Here is a 22,116-nt window from a genome sequence, read left to right as displayed (position 1 = left end):
TATTTTCTGTAAATTGTTAGATTTTAAAACTGATTGATTTTTTAGTATTCACCAAGTAGATCACTAGAAAATTGTTTTGCTATTGATATAATTTGATTTAATTTTTGAAAATTCTCAAATATTTCTAATTGGACAGAAACTATCCAAAATTATCAAATTTATTGAATAAAATAAAATTTACAAATAGCATAACTGATGACAAAAACATTATAAATGGTAAAGATTTCAAATGATAGTATAATAATGTTTTTCTAAATAATTGTTATTTACCACATGGGCACCAATAGACCGTTTATGATAATGATAACTTGATTATGTATACTACTTGGAAAAAAGTCATTGAACATCCTTGCCTATAGTGATTTGGAGCATTTATGCAAATTATATATTCCTCCTATTTAATAAATACCATGCATGCAATGGTAAATATAGAAATCTACATGCTTTGATGTGATTATGGTCTATCAATTGTTGGAGTTTCAAAAGGGCATGATTGTGGGGTGTCACATTGCAAGCAAGCTATAATATGCAAAATCCTCTATGTCCTTGTAGAATGTAGAAAGAAAGATGGATATGGATGGATGTCCAGAATAAACTAGAGTCAGGTAGATTTATGTTAATAGTGGACAGAGATCATAAAGCTCTCTGAAAGGAGGTTACAAAAATACAGGATGAAAAGCTTTGTAACCATCCACTTCAGGTTTCAGCAGTTCACAGGAGCATCTGTCTCATCTAGGATGTTACAAAAGAAATGTTACAAAAAGTTATTATGGCCAGCCATTGATTACTAAATCAAATCATACAGGTTGGAGGTATGGGCAAAGGAGCATGCACAAAGAATGGACTGGCCAGCCAGTGGCCTGATCTCAGCTTCTTTGGGACATTATACAGTGTTGCATCTTGGACAGACTGGACCAGTCTAACTCCATCACAAATTGACTGTTGTTATGAAGAAGGAATAGCAGAATATACCAGTATCAGCACTGCATGATCTTGTGGAAAGTATGCCCCATTGTGTTACTGTTGTTAAGGGTGGACGTGTTACTGATTATTGAGGGGACAGTGATAAATAAATGGCCACATGTGTCCAATGACCATTTGCCAAGTAGTGTATATGAAAAAACTATGCAGATTTGAGATTCTGACCAGGACACCCAGGCCTTCCCAGAGTAGTAGGTTGAAATTATGCTTTGTCATCTGGCCACCAAAATTAATATTAAAGTTCTAAAGTTTAATTGTAAGTATATTTTTTCCATTATTAAAAAATATTAAGTGTTGAAATAAAATTCCAATACTTAAAATGTCACAAAAAATTGAAATAAATATCTTGGATATAATTATACAAATATTCATTTATCAATGTCATCTATGAAATATAAGAGAAATGTTAGTACAAAGTACCAGTATCATTTTTGTTATAGATTTTAGCTAGGATTTAATTAGAATATTTTGAAAAACAGAATTTAATTAAATCCTCTTAGAAACTATTTTGTATCAGTATCGTTTTACAGAAGATGGTTGCATTTGTACTTGCTAACAACTAAATCAATAGATGTTAACGTCCTCATTAAAGGATAATTTAATGATCACGTAAACCTGTACAACTACTAATCTAAGATTTTATTTAACAAGATTATTAAATGTAACAATTTTGTAATTACTATTTGATATTTATAATCTTAATATAAACCTAAATTAACAGTCATTAAGGAAAATAATTCATTTCAATATATACAAATAACATATTTAAAAGTTAAATGATCCATCAGAACATGTAAAGAGGATAGCAATGATTGATTTAATCATGATATTGTAATTGCTATGCTTAGCTATTTTTGCAAATGATATAAATTAGCTACCCTTGAAAGAGCATTTTGTTAGATGATAAAGTTGTGGATATGGATGATATATTTCTAATGGATATGGTTGAAATAAATTTCTATCAACTATATCATCAATTTTTTTAGTTGTTTTTTTTGTATATTAAGTAATTCATATGTAAAGGAACTTAATTAATAAACTACAAAAATTTATAAGCATTGATGCATAAAATAAATTACATATTTTTCTGTAAGTTGCTATGCACATTTCCATTAATGATATTTGATATTTTTTAGTCCATCAAATAAAATGAAAGATTCAAGATAAGAAAAAACTCAATTTTAGCTTCTGTGACTTGTTTGTCAAGGTAATTAGTGATGAATAGTTGTAATATCTGATAAAACAGTTACAAAAACTTGTAATTTAGAGACATTTCTTGAAGTTTCCACTCCTTAACATTTAAGCAATTTATAAATCCTTTACAAATAAGGAAAACTGAAGATGATAGGATTATTTTTAAGCAATTTGATTGTTATATGCCTTTAATTGTGCTGATAATTATGTACTGTACATTCGTGGTGACTGATCCTACTCTACAAATGTGGAATCTTGTTCTTAGAAAATCAAAAAAATATGTGAATAAAATAAGTAAAAACAGATTTTTCATTGTTTATCAAAATGAAAGTATAACTTAACTTTTATCACATTTTTACATAAAATATTATATTTTGAGACCCTTCTATATGCGGTATCAAGCCCAAACGGCCCTGCTAGCTTCTCCTATTTGGTCTTTTGTATATCAATTTTAAATATATCAACATCATGTAATATATATATATATATTTATAGTGGAAGATTGGAAGATCGAATTATATATTTTGCTTATACTGGTACTGAAGATAAATCTTTATACAGTTAAATAATAAACTGATATTATTTATACTGTAATTAAAATAATAATAACAAATTATTGTTTATATAAAATATTTTCTTATAATAACGTATATTAATTTATAAAGTTCAGTATGAAAAAAAGGTTTTAAATTAAATATATGACTGGAAGGATCATTAAAATATATTAAAACTTAAATAATTATTTTCCATATTATTGTTATAAGCTTAAATCAATTTTTTAAATCATAATTATGTAAAAATATAATATTTAATTTTAAAATTAAATAATAATAATAATTATTATTATTATTTTGGAATATTGTAAAATAAAATTTTAATGTTAAATCTTACAGAAAAGATTTTTATATTATTCTCATTTTAAAAATTTTTTAAATATATTTTTTATGAGAAAAATGAATTAAGGCCATTTTAATTAATAAATATAAAAATAACTTAATTAATGTGCATTTTATATGCCATATTAAAGGTTAAATTTGGCCATAAATGTACAAAAATAATGTAAATTATTTTTTATATTATTTAAAATAAATTTTTTATTCAAAATTTTTAAAATTTCTTGAATAATTAAAATTTCAATAGCATTTTACTCAATAAATAAAGGAAAAAATTAGATAAATATCAACATTTATTTTCTATTTCCTTATTATTTTTAATAGAAATAATTTGGTTTTTTTCATTTTAAATTTATAATTAATAATTAATCTATATAAATTGTATCTAGAGGAAAATAACTCGAGAACATTTTGCCCTATTTTAACTCTTAAAGTAGGTCTGCCATACATTAAAATAAATTTTGTTTTTCTTTCTTTTTAAATCTTCCGTATGCCCTAGATTGTTTAATTTAGTAATATAATTTAATTAATGATAATACTTTGATTTTGTTAAATTATGTTTAAAGCAAATTTTAACATTTTAACAAAATTCATGCATATTTAGTGACGGTTTTAGTCGAAAGATGGTGCCACTTATATACAAAAATTTTGTTTTATATAATTTTAAAATTTTTAAAATATATTTAAATATTTTAATAAAATCTTTTGAATTTATTTACATAAAATTTAAATACATTTTAAATTTTTTAATAATTGATCGTTTATTAGTATTTAAACAATTATTAATACTAAATTTTTATAATATAAAACTATAATCTGAATATAGGTTTTTAGTTATTCATTAATTTTATATTTATTACCGAATAAATATTTTAAAATGAATAACTTAAAACACGTTTCGATCGTTTTAATAAATAAATAAATAAATAAAATATCGATCTGACGTCAGAGAGACGTAAAAGCGGCAATGACGTCACGAAGCATTATTGCCCCTGGCGTGGAGGAAGCGAACTATATCAGTCAAGTAGTTCTTCCGTACAGAAAAGCATGGGAAGCGTTTAGGGTGAAAAATATTCGAAAAAATCGATCAAAACTTCACAGATTTGTGTCGGTATGTCGAGAAAAAGATGCGAATATCCCTGTAGAGTAGAAGGATGGTTAAATATATGCGGTAAGTACACTTTTTAAACGTTTGTGTAGAAGCAGTTCAATCACCCTGCATGTGGGCTAACGCGGTGGGTCTTCACTTCCTCTTTTAGTACCTTCATATCTTCAATCTACTATATTTATACTTTACATACTAATTATAAGTCGGCATTTTTTAGGATCCACTCGAATATATTATTACACTTCATTCTCCAGTTTTTTTTTTACATCTTCAATCTTTTTTAAGGTCATTTATATATATATATATGTAAACATTAATAAAACAGAAAAAAATCATAAAATTTCTAATGATTAATCTTTAAAAATTCTATAATAATTTATTATATATCTGATCCTTGCTTTAAACAGCACATTTTACATGAAACATCACTTTTCTTCTATTTCTACATGAAAATTTGACTTCTTTGGAATTTGGAATGCACATAAAAATATTTTTATGATATAATAAATGATATTCTTCAGTTATTATATATAAAAATTCATTTGTTATATTGTTTATGAATATATATATATATATTTTTTTTGTTAGGTTTTCTATGAGAGAAATTATTTTAGATATGGATCTCATTATAAAGATTCATATCTTTACACAGATTTACTGAAAAAAAAATAACAAAAATAATTTATTATTAATTTATGCATTTATATTTAGAAAATTTAAATTCTTATTTATATTATTATTTCTGTATTTGCTGTATTTAAATTTATTAATGTGTTTTCAACTAAAAAAAAAAGATGGACATTGATTGTATCAATAAAAAAATTTAATTTTTTAATTATATATAAATTTTATTTTATTTATAAATTTAGAAAATAATGATTTTTGTATATAATTTTTGAATTTTTGTTTAAAAGTGCTTGTATATTTGAAAAGAATGATTTAAAATATGGACTTAAAATTAGAATTTAAATATATCTTACAGAGAATAATTGAAAATTTAGAAATTATTCTATTTTTAGTATTTTTAAAAAATATTTTAAGACTTTTTCTTTAAAAACATTTAAATTTTTTGAAATTCCAGCAATTTTTGTATATAAAAACATTTTTTTTATTATTATTATTTTAAGTAAATCATAAAAAATTAGAGTTAATTCTTGCCATTCATCACTTTTCTAAACTCGAAGAATAAAAATCCTACCTCGTTCCTATATCATGAGCATCTCATAATGTGATAAGAAGACAGGCGACTCTTACCTTACCAATGGATAATGATAATGGATAATGCTTCCAGATAATATTTTATACACGGAGAAGGAAAAATTGTGAATTATGAGGTTTTCTAGATGCTCCTCTTTAAACAATCTCATGCATTTTAAAATGGTCGAATAGAAGAAAAAGAGGTTGTGGATAATCAATTAAATTTACGCCCATCCTATTTCATTATCATAGATTATGTTGAATTCTAAATAGTTTTGGCGTGTCTTTTACGAGATTTTTACTATCTTGTGCTTTGTAAATCTGTAGATATTCATTATTTCTCGAGAAAAAGTAAAGATTTATCATCTTGATAATTAATAGGATTTCTCGTTTTTCTGGATTTTATAAGAAAAATTATTTTGTTTCATTATCTCCAGTTGAACTTCATTTATTTTTTATGCAGATTATTATGTTGCTCCAGAGCGCGTTTGATAATGTGTAGGCTACATAATACACATTATACAAATTATATATCGGTACATGATACAGATTATGCATAATTCACATATTAATAACAAATTATTATCTGCAAAGTACAGATTTATCGATTATCTGCACATTTAAAGTGTGTAGATGCTAGATCAGAACCCCGCTTTACGATCGCTCCCTTTACAATCCCCCTTTCTTACGACTGATATGGAATTTCCTGTAATTATAATTTTATATTTCCATTTCGATGTGGTTTTATACGATTCAAAATTTATTCCCAAAAGCAGAATTTCAATTTATGATTCAAAGCATGAAAAATTTGAGTTCGATTTACGGCGTTTATTTTTTTTTTTTTTGTGATAAAATTAGGTCGTAAATGCGGGTTCTACTATATCAAAAATATTTAAATATCTTCAAAATTTAATTTCCATTTAAAGCTGTGATTTTCAAATATTAATCCGATTTATTTATTTATTAAAGATTTCTGTAGATGCGATCGTAGAATATTTGTTCTAGAAAATAAATGATCCGTTATCAATATTCCAGAGAATAAATTAATTTGATATTACTCATACTGGAACAGTTACGTTTTTGTTTTTCATTCCTAGATTCGAAGATATTCTCTAGAAATAGATGTTGATGTATTCTCTAGAATCTAGAGAATAAATTTTAGAATATCTTCTGGAGTAATATTCTAAATTTATTCTAGAACAAATTAATTATAAAATATTATTTCAAGAATATTCTGCAATGAGTTTATCTTATATTTTATTATTCTTATAGAATAAAAGGATTTTAATAAATTCATCATAGAACATTTTTCAAAGAATACTCTAGAATAAGTGCTTATTCTAGAATAAATAGTTATAATTTGTAACGCTCGGATAATCACTATTAAAACGTTCTTCTAGGATTATTATTATTATTATTATTGTTATATCTAAAGATAGATAAAGTAAAAAATGAATATTACTGTTTGTAGACGTGTGTAAAATATTTATACGTGTAAACCTGTATAGATCTTTAGGCCAGTTTAACGAAGATAGGCACCAAAAAAAATTTTAATTATATGTTTTTATATAAAGCTGTAGATAAATCGTTACGGGGAATCTTTGATTTTAAATAATCTGGAAGATTATCTGCTCTACTTTATATTGATCGCTCTGTACAAAGGCTATTTTTTCTAGATTATTAGGTTCCATTCTATAAAAATTATATTAAGCCAAGATATTTTGATTATCCGATTCGTCTACTCGAAGATGAATCCGGATAAGCGAGACAAGAGAAGGATAGTCACGGGGTTACGAAGTTTTATATAGTCACGCGACTAATAAGAATAACAGTCACGTGATCAGAATAGATTTCGGAAGTCGTGTGATCAGAATAGCTTTATTAGGAGTTTCCGGAATTGCGCGGTAAAGGTGAAACATGTAGAGGTTATAGTCATCGCTTAGGCACGAACACTTCGAGGTCGGTTCTTTGGGAAGTCTCTCGACGGTCACGTGACCAATCTTTTCCATCATCATTGTAACTTGCACACCTCTGCCGTAGCACTTCTTGAGCTTGTTTTCTTGCAGTCGCGTCACGTCGAGGTGCGATTTAAATCATTGATAAGTGGGGGAACTTGTGGACTCTACGTGTTCTCTGCTCCTATAGTAACAAAGATGATTCTTTCTGATATAATCGTCTTTTTGGTTATTTTATATTCTAGTATGGTAATAACGGAGATTTTTGTACCTCTTCAAAGAACCGATTGTTTTGTAGGTTGTTTAAATATTTATGATTTAGCGAGTATAACACACGCTTCTGTTTGGATTTTATCGGGTTTTTTTCCTCTCCCCTGTTTTCTACTATAATATTACATAAAATTTGTTCTTATTACTATTATAACACCAATTCGTGTCTACAGTATATTTGTATACGAAAGACTCATTTTCTGTTGTATTAACAGTGTGGCACTTGTCTCCAGTTGTAACATGAAATGATGCAGAGTAACGTGTAAAGATGCTATTAGGTGTTGAAAAAAGTGAATCTACTACAACACGTTTTACAGGGGGTACACGTGCTGTTAGGCGAAGAAAAATATATTTGCTATTATTAGGTGACGAAACACATACTGTAAGTCCAACATCTTTCTCGTCAATATATTATTATAACAAGATAGAATTATGGTAATATTAAACGCTCAGAAATTCCGTTAAATGTACTAATGAGTCACGTGACGGTGCTATTTTATGAGAGAAACGCTTTACATTCCTTCAATTAATCATCATTTAAAGTTGCCGTTGACATAACATTGCCCCTGAATAAGTAGCAGCAGCAGCAGCAGCAGCAGAAGCTCGTGCTGCTGTAGTAATAAAAGATCGCAAAGTGATTTGGATCGATTTTTACAGCAAATTTTATTTTCCTCTCCCGCATAAACCGTTTTCTGACAGCTTTATTAGTTAAATTAATCTACGAAGCTCTACGTAACAATGTTATAAAAAAATTTGATTGATAACATTCATGATACTTCACTAATTAATTTAGAAATGTGTATTATACCCTTCGAGTCGATGAATATTTTATTGAAATCAAAAAAACATTTTAATCATAAATATATTAAAAATTATATAAAACTTTGAAATACATCTTTTTAAATCGTCATTAATACATTTTAAGCTAAATACACACACATTGTACGGTTGGTTAATGAAGAATGAGATGTTTGAACTAGATAAACAAGAACTACGTTATTTCTCATTATTAAAATGTCAAAGTGTACAGATTATGACAAGTGATCTCTTTTGAAACGATAACAAAATGTTTATTGGATTAAAAGACACGATGAATATCAACAATTCTTTATTCGAAAGGCACGTTATATAAATTACAACTTCCTAACCGGTAAGCCGCGAGCCCCGGTTAATTTCACGCTTGTTTCGTCGATCCAAACGTGAATAAATGAATAAAAATTGTCGAGAACGTTTCTAGAAACAGTTTTCAAGAAGATAAATGTGATCGAAAGTGTGAATAGATCGATAAAGTTGAATAGTATTATTATTATTCTTTCGAGTGCATGTAATTATCGATTCGGATGCCATATACTATATTAGCTGTGATATAAGAAGACAAAGAGTTGTGACTTTTTTACTCTAGTGTTGCTTAACAATGATTGCTTACTGTGTAGATGAGTACAGTAATTATCAAATTAACATTTTCGGATGAGAAAACATCTTTATTCGATTCACATGGGGGACAAGACTGTTAACTATCGTACCATACAAGCTAGTATTCTGTAGCGCATAATGTCAGAAAGCCATTCATGATGATGGTTTATATATGGTAATCCGATTCATTATACTATATTAACTCTACAACGTATTATCTTCGCTCGAATATCAGTAACTCATAAACGTGTAACGAGATTTTCGAGTAACTGGAGCTTTGTTATCGTTCGAAAACTTGCAGAACAACTCTGAAACTTTGTTGTTAAAGCTCATTGAAACATGGTCCAGTTAGTAAGCCGCTATGTAGATGTAAAAGTACTATTCGTCTATGCGAGATGTTGTGTGACATTAAAAATATATTGTCATAAAATATTAACATAGTAACATAATATGATAGATTATGTTACATTGAAAGCATGCCGCAATATGTTGGTTTAGTAATGATATACAAGTGATATCTCATTGAAAATGTATGAGAATCTGTCACTAGATTGAGAATTTAATGTCATTATTAACCATAATTTTAATATTATTTTAGGAAACTGTCACGAAATCAGATTTTCTTCTATAGTTTTCGTGATTTTAGCATGTTTTTGCATGTCTTTACATGCCTTTAACAGATTCTTTTTTTAAATGTAAAGTCGCGAAAACGCGTATCATTTAATGATTTGTTGTCATTATTGAGTAATATTTTAAGTTCAATTTATTATCATGATTTTATAATACGGTACAGGTATACCGTGCTTAATTTACTGTAAAATACTGTATAGCTTATTATAATCGTAGTGTATTATAAAATAATTCCACATAACTTGGGAAGTTAAACAAAGACTTTGTTGTTAAATATAAACCACATAAAACTATTAAAATCGTTACTGTAACAGCAATTTTTAATTGCTATTATAGAAACAATTTAATTGTTTTCTTCTACGATAGTAAAATATAACCGTACTAGTACTACAACTACTATGGTAATAAATTAAATTGGTTTTTTTTATTTTAATCACGTGGCCGGAAGAGTGACCGTTTTGATAGCCCGTTAACTATAGACGATTAAAATAATTATCTCAACATGGACTTACGAAATGGTCTAATAAACAGCTGGACCATTCGATTACTAAAACAGTATGGACTCCTAATATTATATGGATTACTAAAATAGATACAGTAGATAGTGTAATGAATTTCTATTTATAATTGGAGCCTTTGCGTTAATAAAACATATACACCAGACCAGCATTGCTAATCTGGCCATTCCTTGCACAGAGGGATGCTAGATTAGCGAACATGCCGCATTACTGAGAGTGTATAGGCCTAAAGCCACGTACCGATGAGAGACAGGTAACGTCATTCATTGGCTTTAGGCTCCAAAAAGAATCTGTACTGATTTTGTTGTGAAATTATGTATATTGATAGGGTATCTAAGTTTTATTCTTTATTAAATTTAATATTACAGCTTGTATGTGTTATGCATTTAAAAAAAAAGAATAAAACAAACATATTATAATGGGAGTATGCCGGATTATCAAGAGTGTACTTTATCTTGATTGACTAGTGGAATGTGGTAGTAAAATAGGTATCTCGATAAGGACTTCAGAAACGAGTGCTTTGATATTAACTATTAAAACGTTTCCAGTAGGAACTACTGAAGCGAGATAAATATTTCTTTGTATTAGTTCAGAAGGTAGTATTATATGAACTATTGAAGCAGATACTCTGATATGGAATATTAAAACAGATAACTTATTAAGAATTATTGAGGCTAATACTCCACAATGGACTATCTAAACCAGTGGTTCCCAACCTTCTTTTGACCAGGGACCACTTTGATTTCATTGTTGTTAACAGGGACCACAAGATTTAAGAAAAATAAACTTTAATCAAAACTTTTAATATAAGTAATCGTTAAACTCAAGACTTTTGCTTTAACCGTACCATTATAATAGAAAACATGACATTTTTAGTAAAAATTAAATTCAGTTTGTATCAATATGGAAATAATAATTTAAAATAAATAAAAGTTTTAAATCTTTCGCGGACCATATTTTAGCTCTTGCGGACCACTGGTGGTCCACGGACCACTGGTTGGGAACCGCTGATCTAAACGAATACTTTTTGGTATCTGTTTTAGTAGTCCTTACTAGTATGTACTACAATATATCTTTTTCAATATTCTACATTGAGATAAGCATGGACCGTTGAAACGAATACGCAGACATGGACTATTAAAACAGAAGCTTCAATCAAAACTACGTAAACTAAAATATCACAAATTGTTCATCTGTGTAGAAATTTATTTTATTAGTCAATAGAGTTAACGTACTACAGTAGTGATATGACTCGTTACACAATTGGACTTTTCGCTTTATTAAAATCAGATACTCCGAGATGTAATAGAAAAAATAAACTACTCAATTGGATTCTTAGGATAATAGAGCGATTTGACTATTGCGAATGCTTGAAAAATTTGTATCCGAATTTTAGATGTATTATTTGCGTGAAGAGGAGGTAACAGGATATTGTCAAGGACAGAGATAGTCACTTACCTGAAAGAGAGAGAGAGAACTATATACATCAGTGAATATGAGAGATGATTTCATTTCGTTTCATTTCAAGCGTGGAATTCTCAAAACTTTTTAAAATTGTTGTTTCGATTGAAAAAATGCGATAAAATCTATTCGCGATACGTAATTTCCTACAATCATTCATTAGTTTTGAGAACTGAGTTAACGTACGAAGAGATAAACGGTAGAATTAAGTGATATTAGTATTATTATTTTTTTTAATTGTTTTTCGTGGTGTTTCTGTATCATTAATCATTTATTTGGTTATTTTTTCAAATTATGACGTGATGATATTTTAATCGTCTTTAAACTCTTTCCTGTTTTAGGTTACAAAAATGAGTCCCATGGCGCAATTATGTACTGCAACAAGTCGCCATCTTGATTTTTTATCGCGTGATCGTGATGCGTGATTCGATCTCTAAATCCCGCGAGAAAAAGGCGAGAGCTCTCGCAATCACGTGATAGCGCCTACCACATTGTATAATGTGGCTGCATGCTCCCGAGCTTCTTCCTCCTCCCTTTCCCTTCCCTCGAGTGAAATCGATGAATCACGTCCTGTGACGTCACACTCAGTTACCCTTCCGTGTAATTGCCTACATTAATAACGTCGTATCAAAGTTTATCGATCAGAGTCTCCTTTCCTATTGTCTGTTTTAATCTTCTGCTCGTCATTCCGACGTTCAAAATGGCGTATGGTTTGCTTGAAGGTTTCGGGTTAGGTTCGATTGTATAATTAAATTTTAAATGCGTTTCGGATAACAGAAACTAAAATCAACTTTTATTATTATTAAACTTTATAAAGTAATTTAAATTTATAAAAGCGCTTTTATAAATTTAAATTAAAAAGAAAAGACTATTCGTTGGCTTAGTGATGACGTCATACTATTCAGAGTTTTAAAACAATCTGAATAAATAAGTTTTATGAATTATTAATAATATAATTTCAATTAAAATAATAATACGAGTAACTATTTTCATTTATTTTAAAGCTGAATTACGTAATCGTTTGCACAGAATAAATTTTTCGATTTACTTTTTTTATACTCTCTTCGTTCTCTTCGCAACGTTCGATTTCTCACGAGATCGGTGACGTGATGTTGCTATGGTTACGCGAAATTGAACATTTAGCGTCACGTGATTAAGTAAACAATGAGATGGACATAATTTCGATAATCACGTGGAATTCCTCGTATCGAAAATTGATCGATTGTTATAGGTGACATTTAAAGAATTTATATATTGTTCATTTAATAAGCCTTTTTATTTAATATAAAAAAAGATTCGCCAATTATATAATGTAATTCTTAAATAAAATTATTACATTTAATTACCATCATTAAGTAGTCTTTTCTACGTAATTTAATACCATTTTTAAAATCTTTTAACCAATTTAATTGTCAAAAAATCGCCGATTTTGATTGACGCTCCGTGTCACGTGACAGGATTTAAATTTCGTAATGACATAGTTCCTATTTTAAGGAGAATATAAAATATCAAACTTTTGTCATCCCTGCCCGACTTATGACAGTATTGTCCGCATAAATTGTGACAGTCGGGCGTGTCTACCTGTCTGTAAGTAGGTCAAGGAGTAATGTACCATTGGAGCTACAACTGGGACGTAGAAAATGTGAGTGTAGACGAGTTAACTGAATCAGAAACATCATCTTTAGATTCTAATTTAGATAAAAAGAACATGAAAAAAATATTTAAAAAATACTCCCTCTTCATGAACTAAATTGAATTTTAAAATACGAAACACGCCTCTTAAAAATACAATAAAATAATTTTAAATAAAAATACAAAATATTTTTTCATAATTGAAGTTGTTTTAGAACACTTTAAAAGGTTTATTTTATACAAAACTTTCGTACTTTAATGAAATCATCTGACGATGTTTGAGTAAGAAACCAGTTTTCGTGAAAAAATATGGTAATTGGCGAAGAAAATAATCATTTCTTTCTGATGTCATATCATTGTCATACCACGAAAGAATTCGCGGCAATATCTGAATACTTCAATATAAAAATACAATAATTTATTTTAAAAATATTAATTACGTATAATTTAAAAGATGTGCTGTACGTCATTTAGTCAATTTGATTTTTATATATATATATAATTTCGTCATTCGTATATAATATATATATTTCGTTATCGTGAATCTTTTTATTTTAATTACCTCCTGAATAAAAAGAATAATAATTTATAAGAAATTATTTAAAAGATTAAATAAATTTGAATTGTGAAGTGATATTTAAGTAGAGAAAAACTGGTTTTAGTGCTGTAAATTCGATAATTTATCTTCCTTAATTGAAAATTAAAGAGTGAATATTTTGAATTTTTCTCTAATTTTTCAAGAGAATAATTGATTAAGTAACGAATGTTTTAGGTAGAAAAAAAAATAATTGTCTTTTAATACTGTGAATTCTATAGTTTCTCTTCCTTATCCAGTTTGAAATTTTAAAAAATAAATAAATTTAAATTATCTTTACAAAAAATTAACATCAAAATTGAAAATGTTAAATTAAACCGAAGAAAAAGTGCACGAAGTTACTTACTCAATCAAATTGGAGTTTTTCTCCAGAGACAATATGTAATGTTAGTTTAGTGAGTCACCAGTTGGCCCATAATTCCTGACCCAACGGAAACAATGACGTAATTCTCACAGTATGTACTACTAAGCAACCCACCTTATTTATTACTTAAGTGGGAACATTAAAGTGCTTCTCGAATTTTACTAATTGAAGTCTTAATTGTCTAACTCAGGATTTTTAAAATATTAAATTGATGTTGAAAGTCAGTAAATTGATCCTTCGTTCTTCCTTTTTTTCTTCCTTTATTTCCTATAAAATATTGCCATAACAACTAGTTGCTATGACTACATCGCCCCTGTTGTTATAGTTATTGTGTTAGTGTCGCGATCTCCACGTATATGATTTTTTTTTTTTTTTAAGTTATGTGTTGTTTGTGTTATCGTTTCTTTTTTCTTTTTCATAATTAAATTTTTGGATACATCTTTGAGAATATTTATTATTAAATAGTTTAAAGATTTTATGCATTTTTTGCTCGACTGTTTGTCCAATCACAAGTTTTTGCGTACAAAAATCGCTAGAGTTAAAACTTTCAGGTGTTATTGTATTTGACATACAAATACAATAACACCTGATTATCCAAATAATTTCATAACTAATTACATCTCTTCTTGAAAAATTATTTCTAGCAGCTTATACACACACACACACACACACACACACACACACACACACAAAAAAAAAAAAAAAAAAAAAAAAAAAATCTATCTTTCTACGAAATTACAAAGCTAAAAAGATGGAATTTTATGTTCGCTACATCCATATATTTGTATGTCTGGCCGTAAAACCTCTCAAAAAATTATTTTCGTGATTGAAAACAGGATAAAATTCCTCCTAATTAATCGACTGACAAACCAAAGTTTCAATGCTTTTTGATTTAAAATCGTCACACGAGAATGCAACTAAATTCTAAAACATTATAAATTTAAAGCTTTCAACACGCAATTTAACGTGTAAAAAACACAAGATATTTAACATAGTTTTAAATTTATATTCACCTTATAAATTTAAAACTAACATTTCGGCCTTTATCCTGTCTCGTATATTCTGAATTAATTGATAGTTTTTGTTAGATTGTTAAGTTAAAATTGTTTCCTTTGTGAATAATGTCTTCTGGGAATCTCTATCCCTCATTTTATGAGGGGAGAATCACCCAGACAATCTCATCGTGGGAACTATAAGTTGTCAGGTAACCTATACCGAGTGAATCTATGACCGGATGTGACAGAAGGTGAGCAAGCCACTTTCCCAATTCATTTTCGACTCGAACGACACGAATTCTCACTATGGCTGCTAATGTCCTTACACCATTTGGTCGTCTCGTTGATGGAATATAAATAACTCACTTTAATTGATGTTATGATTATGCTTTAATTAGGTTTAAAAACCTTTTTTTAAACTACTTTAAATGCGTATATATAGTGACAAAAAGTGTAATTATAACAATTGTGTAAGAGTTATTTTTATTTAAATTATAAAGTGTTGTATTATATAATTTTTTAAATCTTTAGGCGAATAATTTAAAACATGTTTAAATCTAAATTAATTTTATCTAAAACAATTTTTACTTTATTTAAAATGACAAAAATATATAATTTTAGTAAATGCAAAGAGGTTATTTTCGAATGTATTGATATGTAAATGCATACCTTTTATGTACATGATACTTGTGTAAAGATATATATTAATGTATATCTTTACAAAATTACTATAATTAGGTATACATCAAAGATATACATTTTCAATCTCTTGAGTACAGTGTTGTAAATTATGTGTAAATAAACACCTACAAGCATATAGGGCTTATATATAGGTAGAATTTTACAGCGTAAAATCTAAATTAATGAGATCTAAAAACAGGTTTAATTTATATTTAAATGTATTTATAACGATAAAATGCAAATTTAACAAACACAAAGGAACTATTTTTATACAGATTTAAATTTGTAGACTAACTCTTTCAGAAAATGATTTAAAGCACCAGATATTAAATTAATTAGGTATAAAAGCAATTCTTAAATATTTCGAATGATAGAAAAATGTGAATTTAGCGAACATAACAGTTTTGTTTTTATTCATATTTACAATATAATGTATTGCATAATAATTTTTATAAAAATGATTTAAAATAATAAATTTATTTTAATTATTAATACTGTTAAATGCATTTTTGATGTATTTAAACAAATGGTTAAGAATTATACTTCAAAATCTGAATCAAAATGATCTATTGAAGCTTATATGTACTGTAGTTACAAAATTTGTAAGTACATGTATTACATATGTAAGTAGAAATGTATGCCTAAAGCCTTTCATGTTTTTAATGTCTACCTAAACATATACATTTTAGATATACATATGCTTTGATGTATACCTTTAGGTGTATATTTATAAAGTAAAAAATATATATTAAAGATATATATTAATTACATTTAAAAACGCTTTTAATTATTGACATTTTTATTGTTAAATGATAAATCTTTTAAATATTAACACAAAAATTTAAGGTATTATTTATAATATTTCGAATATTTTTTATATATTTGAATGTTATAAAGGTTAAAGATGTAATTGGAGTGTTATTTTTTTAAGTATAAAATGTGCAGTTTAATAACACTCACATCGATCGTATGATGTGAAATATATGGGTATCGATTACTGTGTATTTCTCGTGTGAGAAAAACAAAGTTCACATACATGTAGATGTTTTAGAATGGTTATTATCAGAAGAGAAAGAATAACGAATTCATTATACCCTCTACTGATTACGAAACAGTGTTGCTTTCAAGTAACGTTTTTAGAAGAAATAATAATAGTAAGTGGTAATTAATAAAGAATATGTGGGTTAAATTGTGTTTTTAGATAACTACAATGCGCCTTATTATCGTCAATGATGATGGATGATAAAGTCCCTTTTTTTTGTCTCCTTTATTACGAAGAAAGGATGTTTATGAACAATGCAACGTGAGAAGAAGGTCAGAGACGAAAATACAGACAGGTGGTGGTGTTAGGAGAACAAGCAAAACAACCTGCCCCATTTCCGGGACCTCAAACGTATGACCTCGACATAGTGCTAACACTAGATAATTTTTTTTTCTTTAAAGCATACTCGTGGCACGCTATGCGTGATTTCCTAAATAAACATTGGGCAAATTCACTATTATCCTCCATTCATGGTCACTTTAATAAAATCTATTCACGTAGTGTTCATTGTTGAGGTTTTTTTGTTTTTATGATGTTACATCCATATACACACAGACGTACGCTTTTAAGTTTCATTAATATCTTACAATAGTTAATACTGGTTTGTTCTGAAAGTATTTTCATTAGTTTCCATTATGAAGTAATGGATTTGTGTTTTGGAAGAAGTTTTTACTATAATATTTCAGTAAATTTGAGAGTCTTTGTGGAAAATTTCATGAAATTATGATAATTGCAGTTGTTATATCTTGGAATTTTTGTTTCAGACTTCCGTTTTACTTTTGAAATCGGTTACTTTCATTAGATTGTCTCGAGGTTATATTTCACTTTCGCTAATTCGTTATTTTGTAGTCTTAGGAAAGAAATTATTGATCCAAAAATTAAGATGTTAATAATTTACTTTTGGATTATTCAAAAATTACCACCAAAATGAATATAGATCATCACAATTTTTGAATTTATCAAGATTAATTACTACGAAAGATACTGGTTTTTTTAAGATTTAACTGTAATAAATTAAATCTTGAGGAGTACAGAATTCTGGAATATTTTATTATAAAGTTTCCAAGTTTTTGGCTATTTCAAGATTTAATTGTAATAGAAAGATTCTAGAATTTCGAATTTTTCAAGATTAATTACTACAAGAATTACGAATTGTTTTTGGATTTTTCAACATTTAATTACAGTAAATGTTTACATGTTTGTGGAATTTAATTGAAATAAAGTATTCTAGATTTTCGGATTTTTTATGGTTTAATTATAATAAAAGATTTCAGGTTTTTGAAGTTTACACTGTTTAATTGTAAAAATACTGTAGTTATAATTAAAAATTCAAGGTTTTTGGAATTTCAAGATTTAATAGTAATGAAAGTTCCAGATATTTGGATTTTTTAAAATTTAATTATAATAAAATTTTCCGGATTTTTGTAACATTTTCTTACAATTAAATATCAATTATAATTAAGGATTTGTAGTTTTTGAATTTCTTTTTTTCATAATTTAATCGTAATTAAAGAATCAGGCGACTGCTGTAGTCAGGTTATTTTTAAATTTTTTAGTTTAATTTCAACAAAAAGATTTCAGGATATTTTTTTATGGTTTAAGTGTAATAAAGGACTTTCGATTTAGAGTTTTCAAGATCTATTTATAATTAAATCTAATAGTAAAAATCTTTTTTTTACTATTATGATTAAAGATCCTAGGCTTTTGGACTTTTTCAAGACAATTGTAATAAAAATATTCCAGATTTTTGAATGTTTCAACCTTCGTTACCACGAAAACGTTTACAAAATATGTTCATTTTTGTTACAGATTTAATTTAATTAAATTTTCACGAGAAAACCAAATTAGTTTTTACGTTTTATACTCGATTGTTCATTATTCAATTTAATTCGAATCGATTATATTTATTGGTGTCGCCATAGAAACCCGAATGTCTGGTCATCATGGCGTCTACGAAGTGTGTGTGTGTGTGTGTGTGTGTGTGTGTGGTGTGGGAAAATAACATGTGATCGTTCGAAATTCGCTAACAGCTTGGAGAAATTGGTTTGTTTTGTTCGCACGTGAGAACATCAAATGCCGTATTTACAGTTATGTTAGGCAAACAATTTCCAAAAACTCGATATCTTATTGAAGTTTTCGAAATTAAAAAAAGAAAAATTTGTAATCAAAACTGATTTTTGAATGTATTTTTAGTAATTTGTTTGATGCGTATGAGTGCATCTCTGCTCAATAATTATGTTACACACGCTTCAGTTCCTTCTAAAAACATTCGCTAGACTTTCATTTAGAGAAGTTTCGGAGAAAGTTGATCGACTAGAGGAAAAAATAACCTAAATTTTGTTTGTTTTTTTTAAATATATTGTTTGTTTATTATTTGCATAGCATGACAATGTCTTTGCTAAATTTAGGCCAATATTTGGATTTTTTTAATATGTATATGCATAAGGTTTTTGAACTATATTTTTCTAAAAATATCCAAAAATATGAATTAATTTAGCAGAATAAATCTTTGATATAGTTTAATATGCATTTTTTCTCTTGAAAAACACACAAAAAATTTATATATTTTTGAATTTATCTTTAAAAGTATGTCACGTGTCAATGGCGTTATTTAATGCTACAATTGATTCAAATAAACTTTTATTTATTATTCTGTCCTGAAAAAATGAAATTATTTGTGTCATAAAATGCAAAAACTGTTTTGACGTTTTAAACTGTTTTTTTTTTTAGATTTTGAATTAATGTAAGTCATGAACGTAAATCTGTCTAAATGGATTTTTAATCAGTAAACTAATTTATCAGATTTTATGAAAATCGTGGCGACAGACCGACGGACGTTCTTGCTCTTCAAATAATTAAATTTTATTAGCTTTAATTATAATACATTTATTTGTTTGTTAGAATATTATAAAGCAGGTATTCAAGATTATGGATGTCTTATTTTCTCTATTAATATCGTAAAGTTACATTGCAACTTTGAACAAAACAAGTTTATTTTTTTATAAAAATAATTATCTGTTAATAAATAGCAGTCTAAATTATAGATAAATAATTCGTCTGGGTTTTGCAAATATTGATTTAAAGAGTGAATGAACTGAGATTATTGAGAGAATAGTGCATAATAATAATTATTAGTTGTTTTAGAAATATCATGGGACAGACTGACAGACGGACCAAGGGAATTCAAAATGTGTTTTTTCGTTTATTTTGGGATAAATTTTTATTGTACATATATATACTTTCACATTTATTGATAGTGCAAGTGTTTGTTTCTCACACCCTTTCCATTACTCCACTAATTTAGTTTTAGAAATCTTGCAGACAGACTGACAGCTGGACAAAGGAATGCAAAATTTCAATTCTAGAGATGATTATATACATTCAATTAAATGAATACATATAAAGTGAGAGTTGGTGGTACACGTACTTGTTTCTCACACTCCTTTTCATCAATCCCACTAATTTAATTTTAGAAATCTTACAGACAGACTGACAGATAGATGAAAGTAATGAAAAAATTCAGTCCTTTCAATTATTTTAAGGACGAATTTTTATTGTAATGTAAAAATTGGTCCTTCCTATTCTTTGTTTACAGTAAATCCTTAATATAGTCAAGGGCGATAAGAGAGGGAAGGAGCACAATGTGCTAGGCCCCAAGGAATTAGGACCCCTATACCTTTAATTATAATACATTTATTTGTTTGTTAGAATATTATAAAGCAGGTATTCAAGATTATGGATGTCTTATTTTCTCTATTAATATCGTAAAGTTACATTGCAACTTTGAACAAAACAAGTTTATTTTTTTATAAAAATAATTATCTGAAGAAATGTTTTTGTTTATTTCCTTATTCCTGTATGGTCCAAACATATATTTTACCTCAGGCCCCCGTTATCCTCTGGACGGCCCTGATTATAATAAATGATTTACTCAATCTCTTGAGTGCCCACTGCATCGAGAGTCACCACGAATGCTTCTCCACATTATCAGAGACTGTTCTCATTAGTTTAGTTGTACTTTACGGACAAACGAAGTGAATACAAAATTTCCACCCTCTAATTTCATTTTCTGAGAATGAGTTTTAATGATTCTTGGTTTAGTACAGACAGAGACGAGCTGCGATGCGAAATTATGAGTCTGTTTAATTTTATTAGTTCGTGCGCAGTTTTATGGACAGACAGGAAACTGATTAACAGATAAAACAAACATTCGAATCCTTTTTGAAATTAATTTTTAATTTTTAATTCCGAACAGTTAAAATCCTTTTGTTCTTACATTTATCAACATTAATTCGCACAATAAATTTTAATATTTTAAAAATAAATTTGAATAAAATTGTAAGAAAAATTAAGTGAATATCTGTTTTCACTTTCAAGAGAGTTCGCGAGCTACTAATTGGGAAATTAATTCCTTTTTCGTTCCTAAGATATTCATTAGCATTTTTAGCATTAAATCTCTACTGAGTAGTATGCGATCCACTTGTTGGAAATTAATGTACTGTACAGTACCAGTCAATCCTTAAATTATTAATTAGTATTTTTTAAATTTTCCACAGCATATAATTAGAGGTTTTAAAAGCAATTTTTAACAAATAGCTGTGCCATACTGATTGGAAGATTAATAACTTTTTTTACTTTTAAATTATCAGTTATTTAAGAAATTTCCAGCGAATAGTTGAGAATCTAGCGCTCTTTTCCCCTTAAATTATCATGTACTGTTTTAAAAACAATTTCCAACTAGTAGTACGTGAGCTACTCGTTGATAAAACACCATTATTGTTCTGATTTACAATATTAAATTAACTAGAAAACAAAGAAAAAAATATTAATCATTTCATTAAGAAGTAGAATAAAATTGTTTTAATCTTTTAACTAAATGAACAAAATTAATTTACTTTTTAAAATATTTAATTACAATTGGAAAAAAATAAAGGAAGAAAATGGATTAAAAAAACAATTCTGACACAAAAAAGAGCATTAAATTCAATTTGGATTATCTCCGTGTATTGTAATTTAAAACTAATTTATTTTTATGATTCCTTTACATAATTAATTATATCAAATTTTAAATTAAAAAATATATATATGTATAACTATCATAACTAGAACCTCTTAACTCTGGTAGCATTCTGGTATAATTTCGTGTACACGTGCAACTATTCTAATAATAAACCCTGCCAGGCTTTT

At 27.4% G+C, this 22,116-nt stretch overlaps 1 protein-coding gene across 1 annotated transcript in view; it reads left to right on the top strand.

The window, feature by feature from the left end:
- Positions 1–4,093: 4,093 nt before the first annotated feature.
- raskol (Ras GTPase-activating protein raskol) overlaps positions 4,094–22,116 on the top strand; it is a 112,005-nt gene continuing 93,982 nt past the window's right edge. Inside the window, exon 1 of the mRNA XM_067273892.1 lies at positions 4,094–4,239. Coding sequence (XP_067129993.1) covers positions 4,182–4,239 — 58 coding nt within the window. The 5' untranslated portion in view covers positions 4,094–4,181. The remainder of the gene's footprint in view (positions 4,240–22,116) is intronic.

This window comes from Centruroides vittatus, unplaced genomic scaffold (genome assembly GCF_030686945.1).
Source record: "Centruroides vittatus isolate TY-2023 unplaced genomic scaffold, ASM3068694v2 contig_5, whole genome shotgun sequence".
Lineage (NCBI taxonomy): Eukaryota > Metazoa > Arthropoda > Arachnida > Scorpiones > Buthidae > Centruroides > Centruroides vittatus.
Note: the sequence above shows the minus strand (reverse complement) of the source record. Positions and strands in the feature narration are given on the sequence as shown.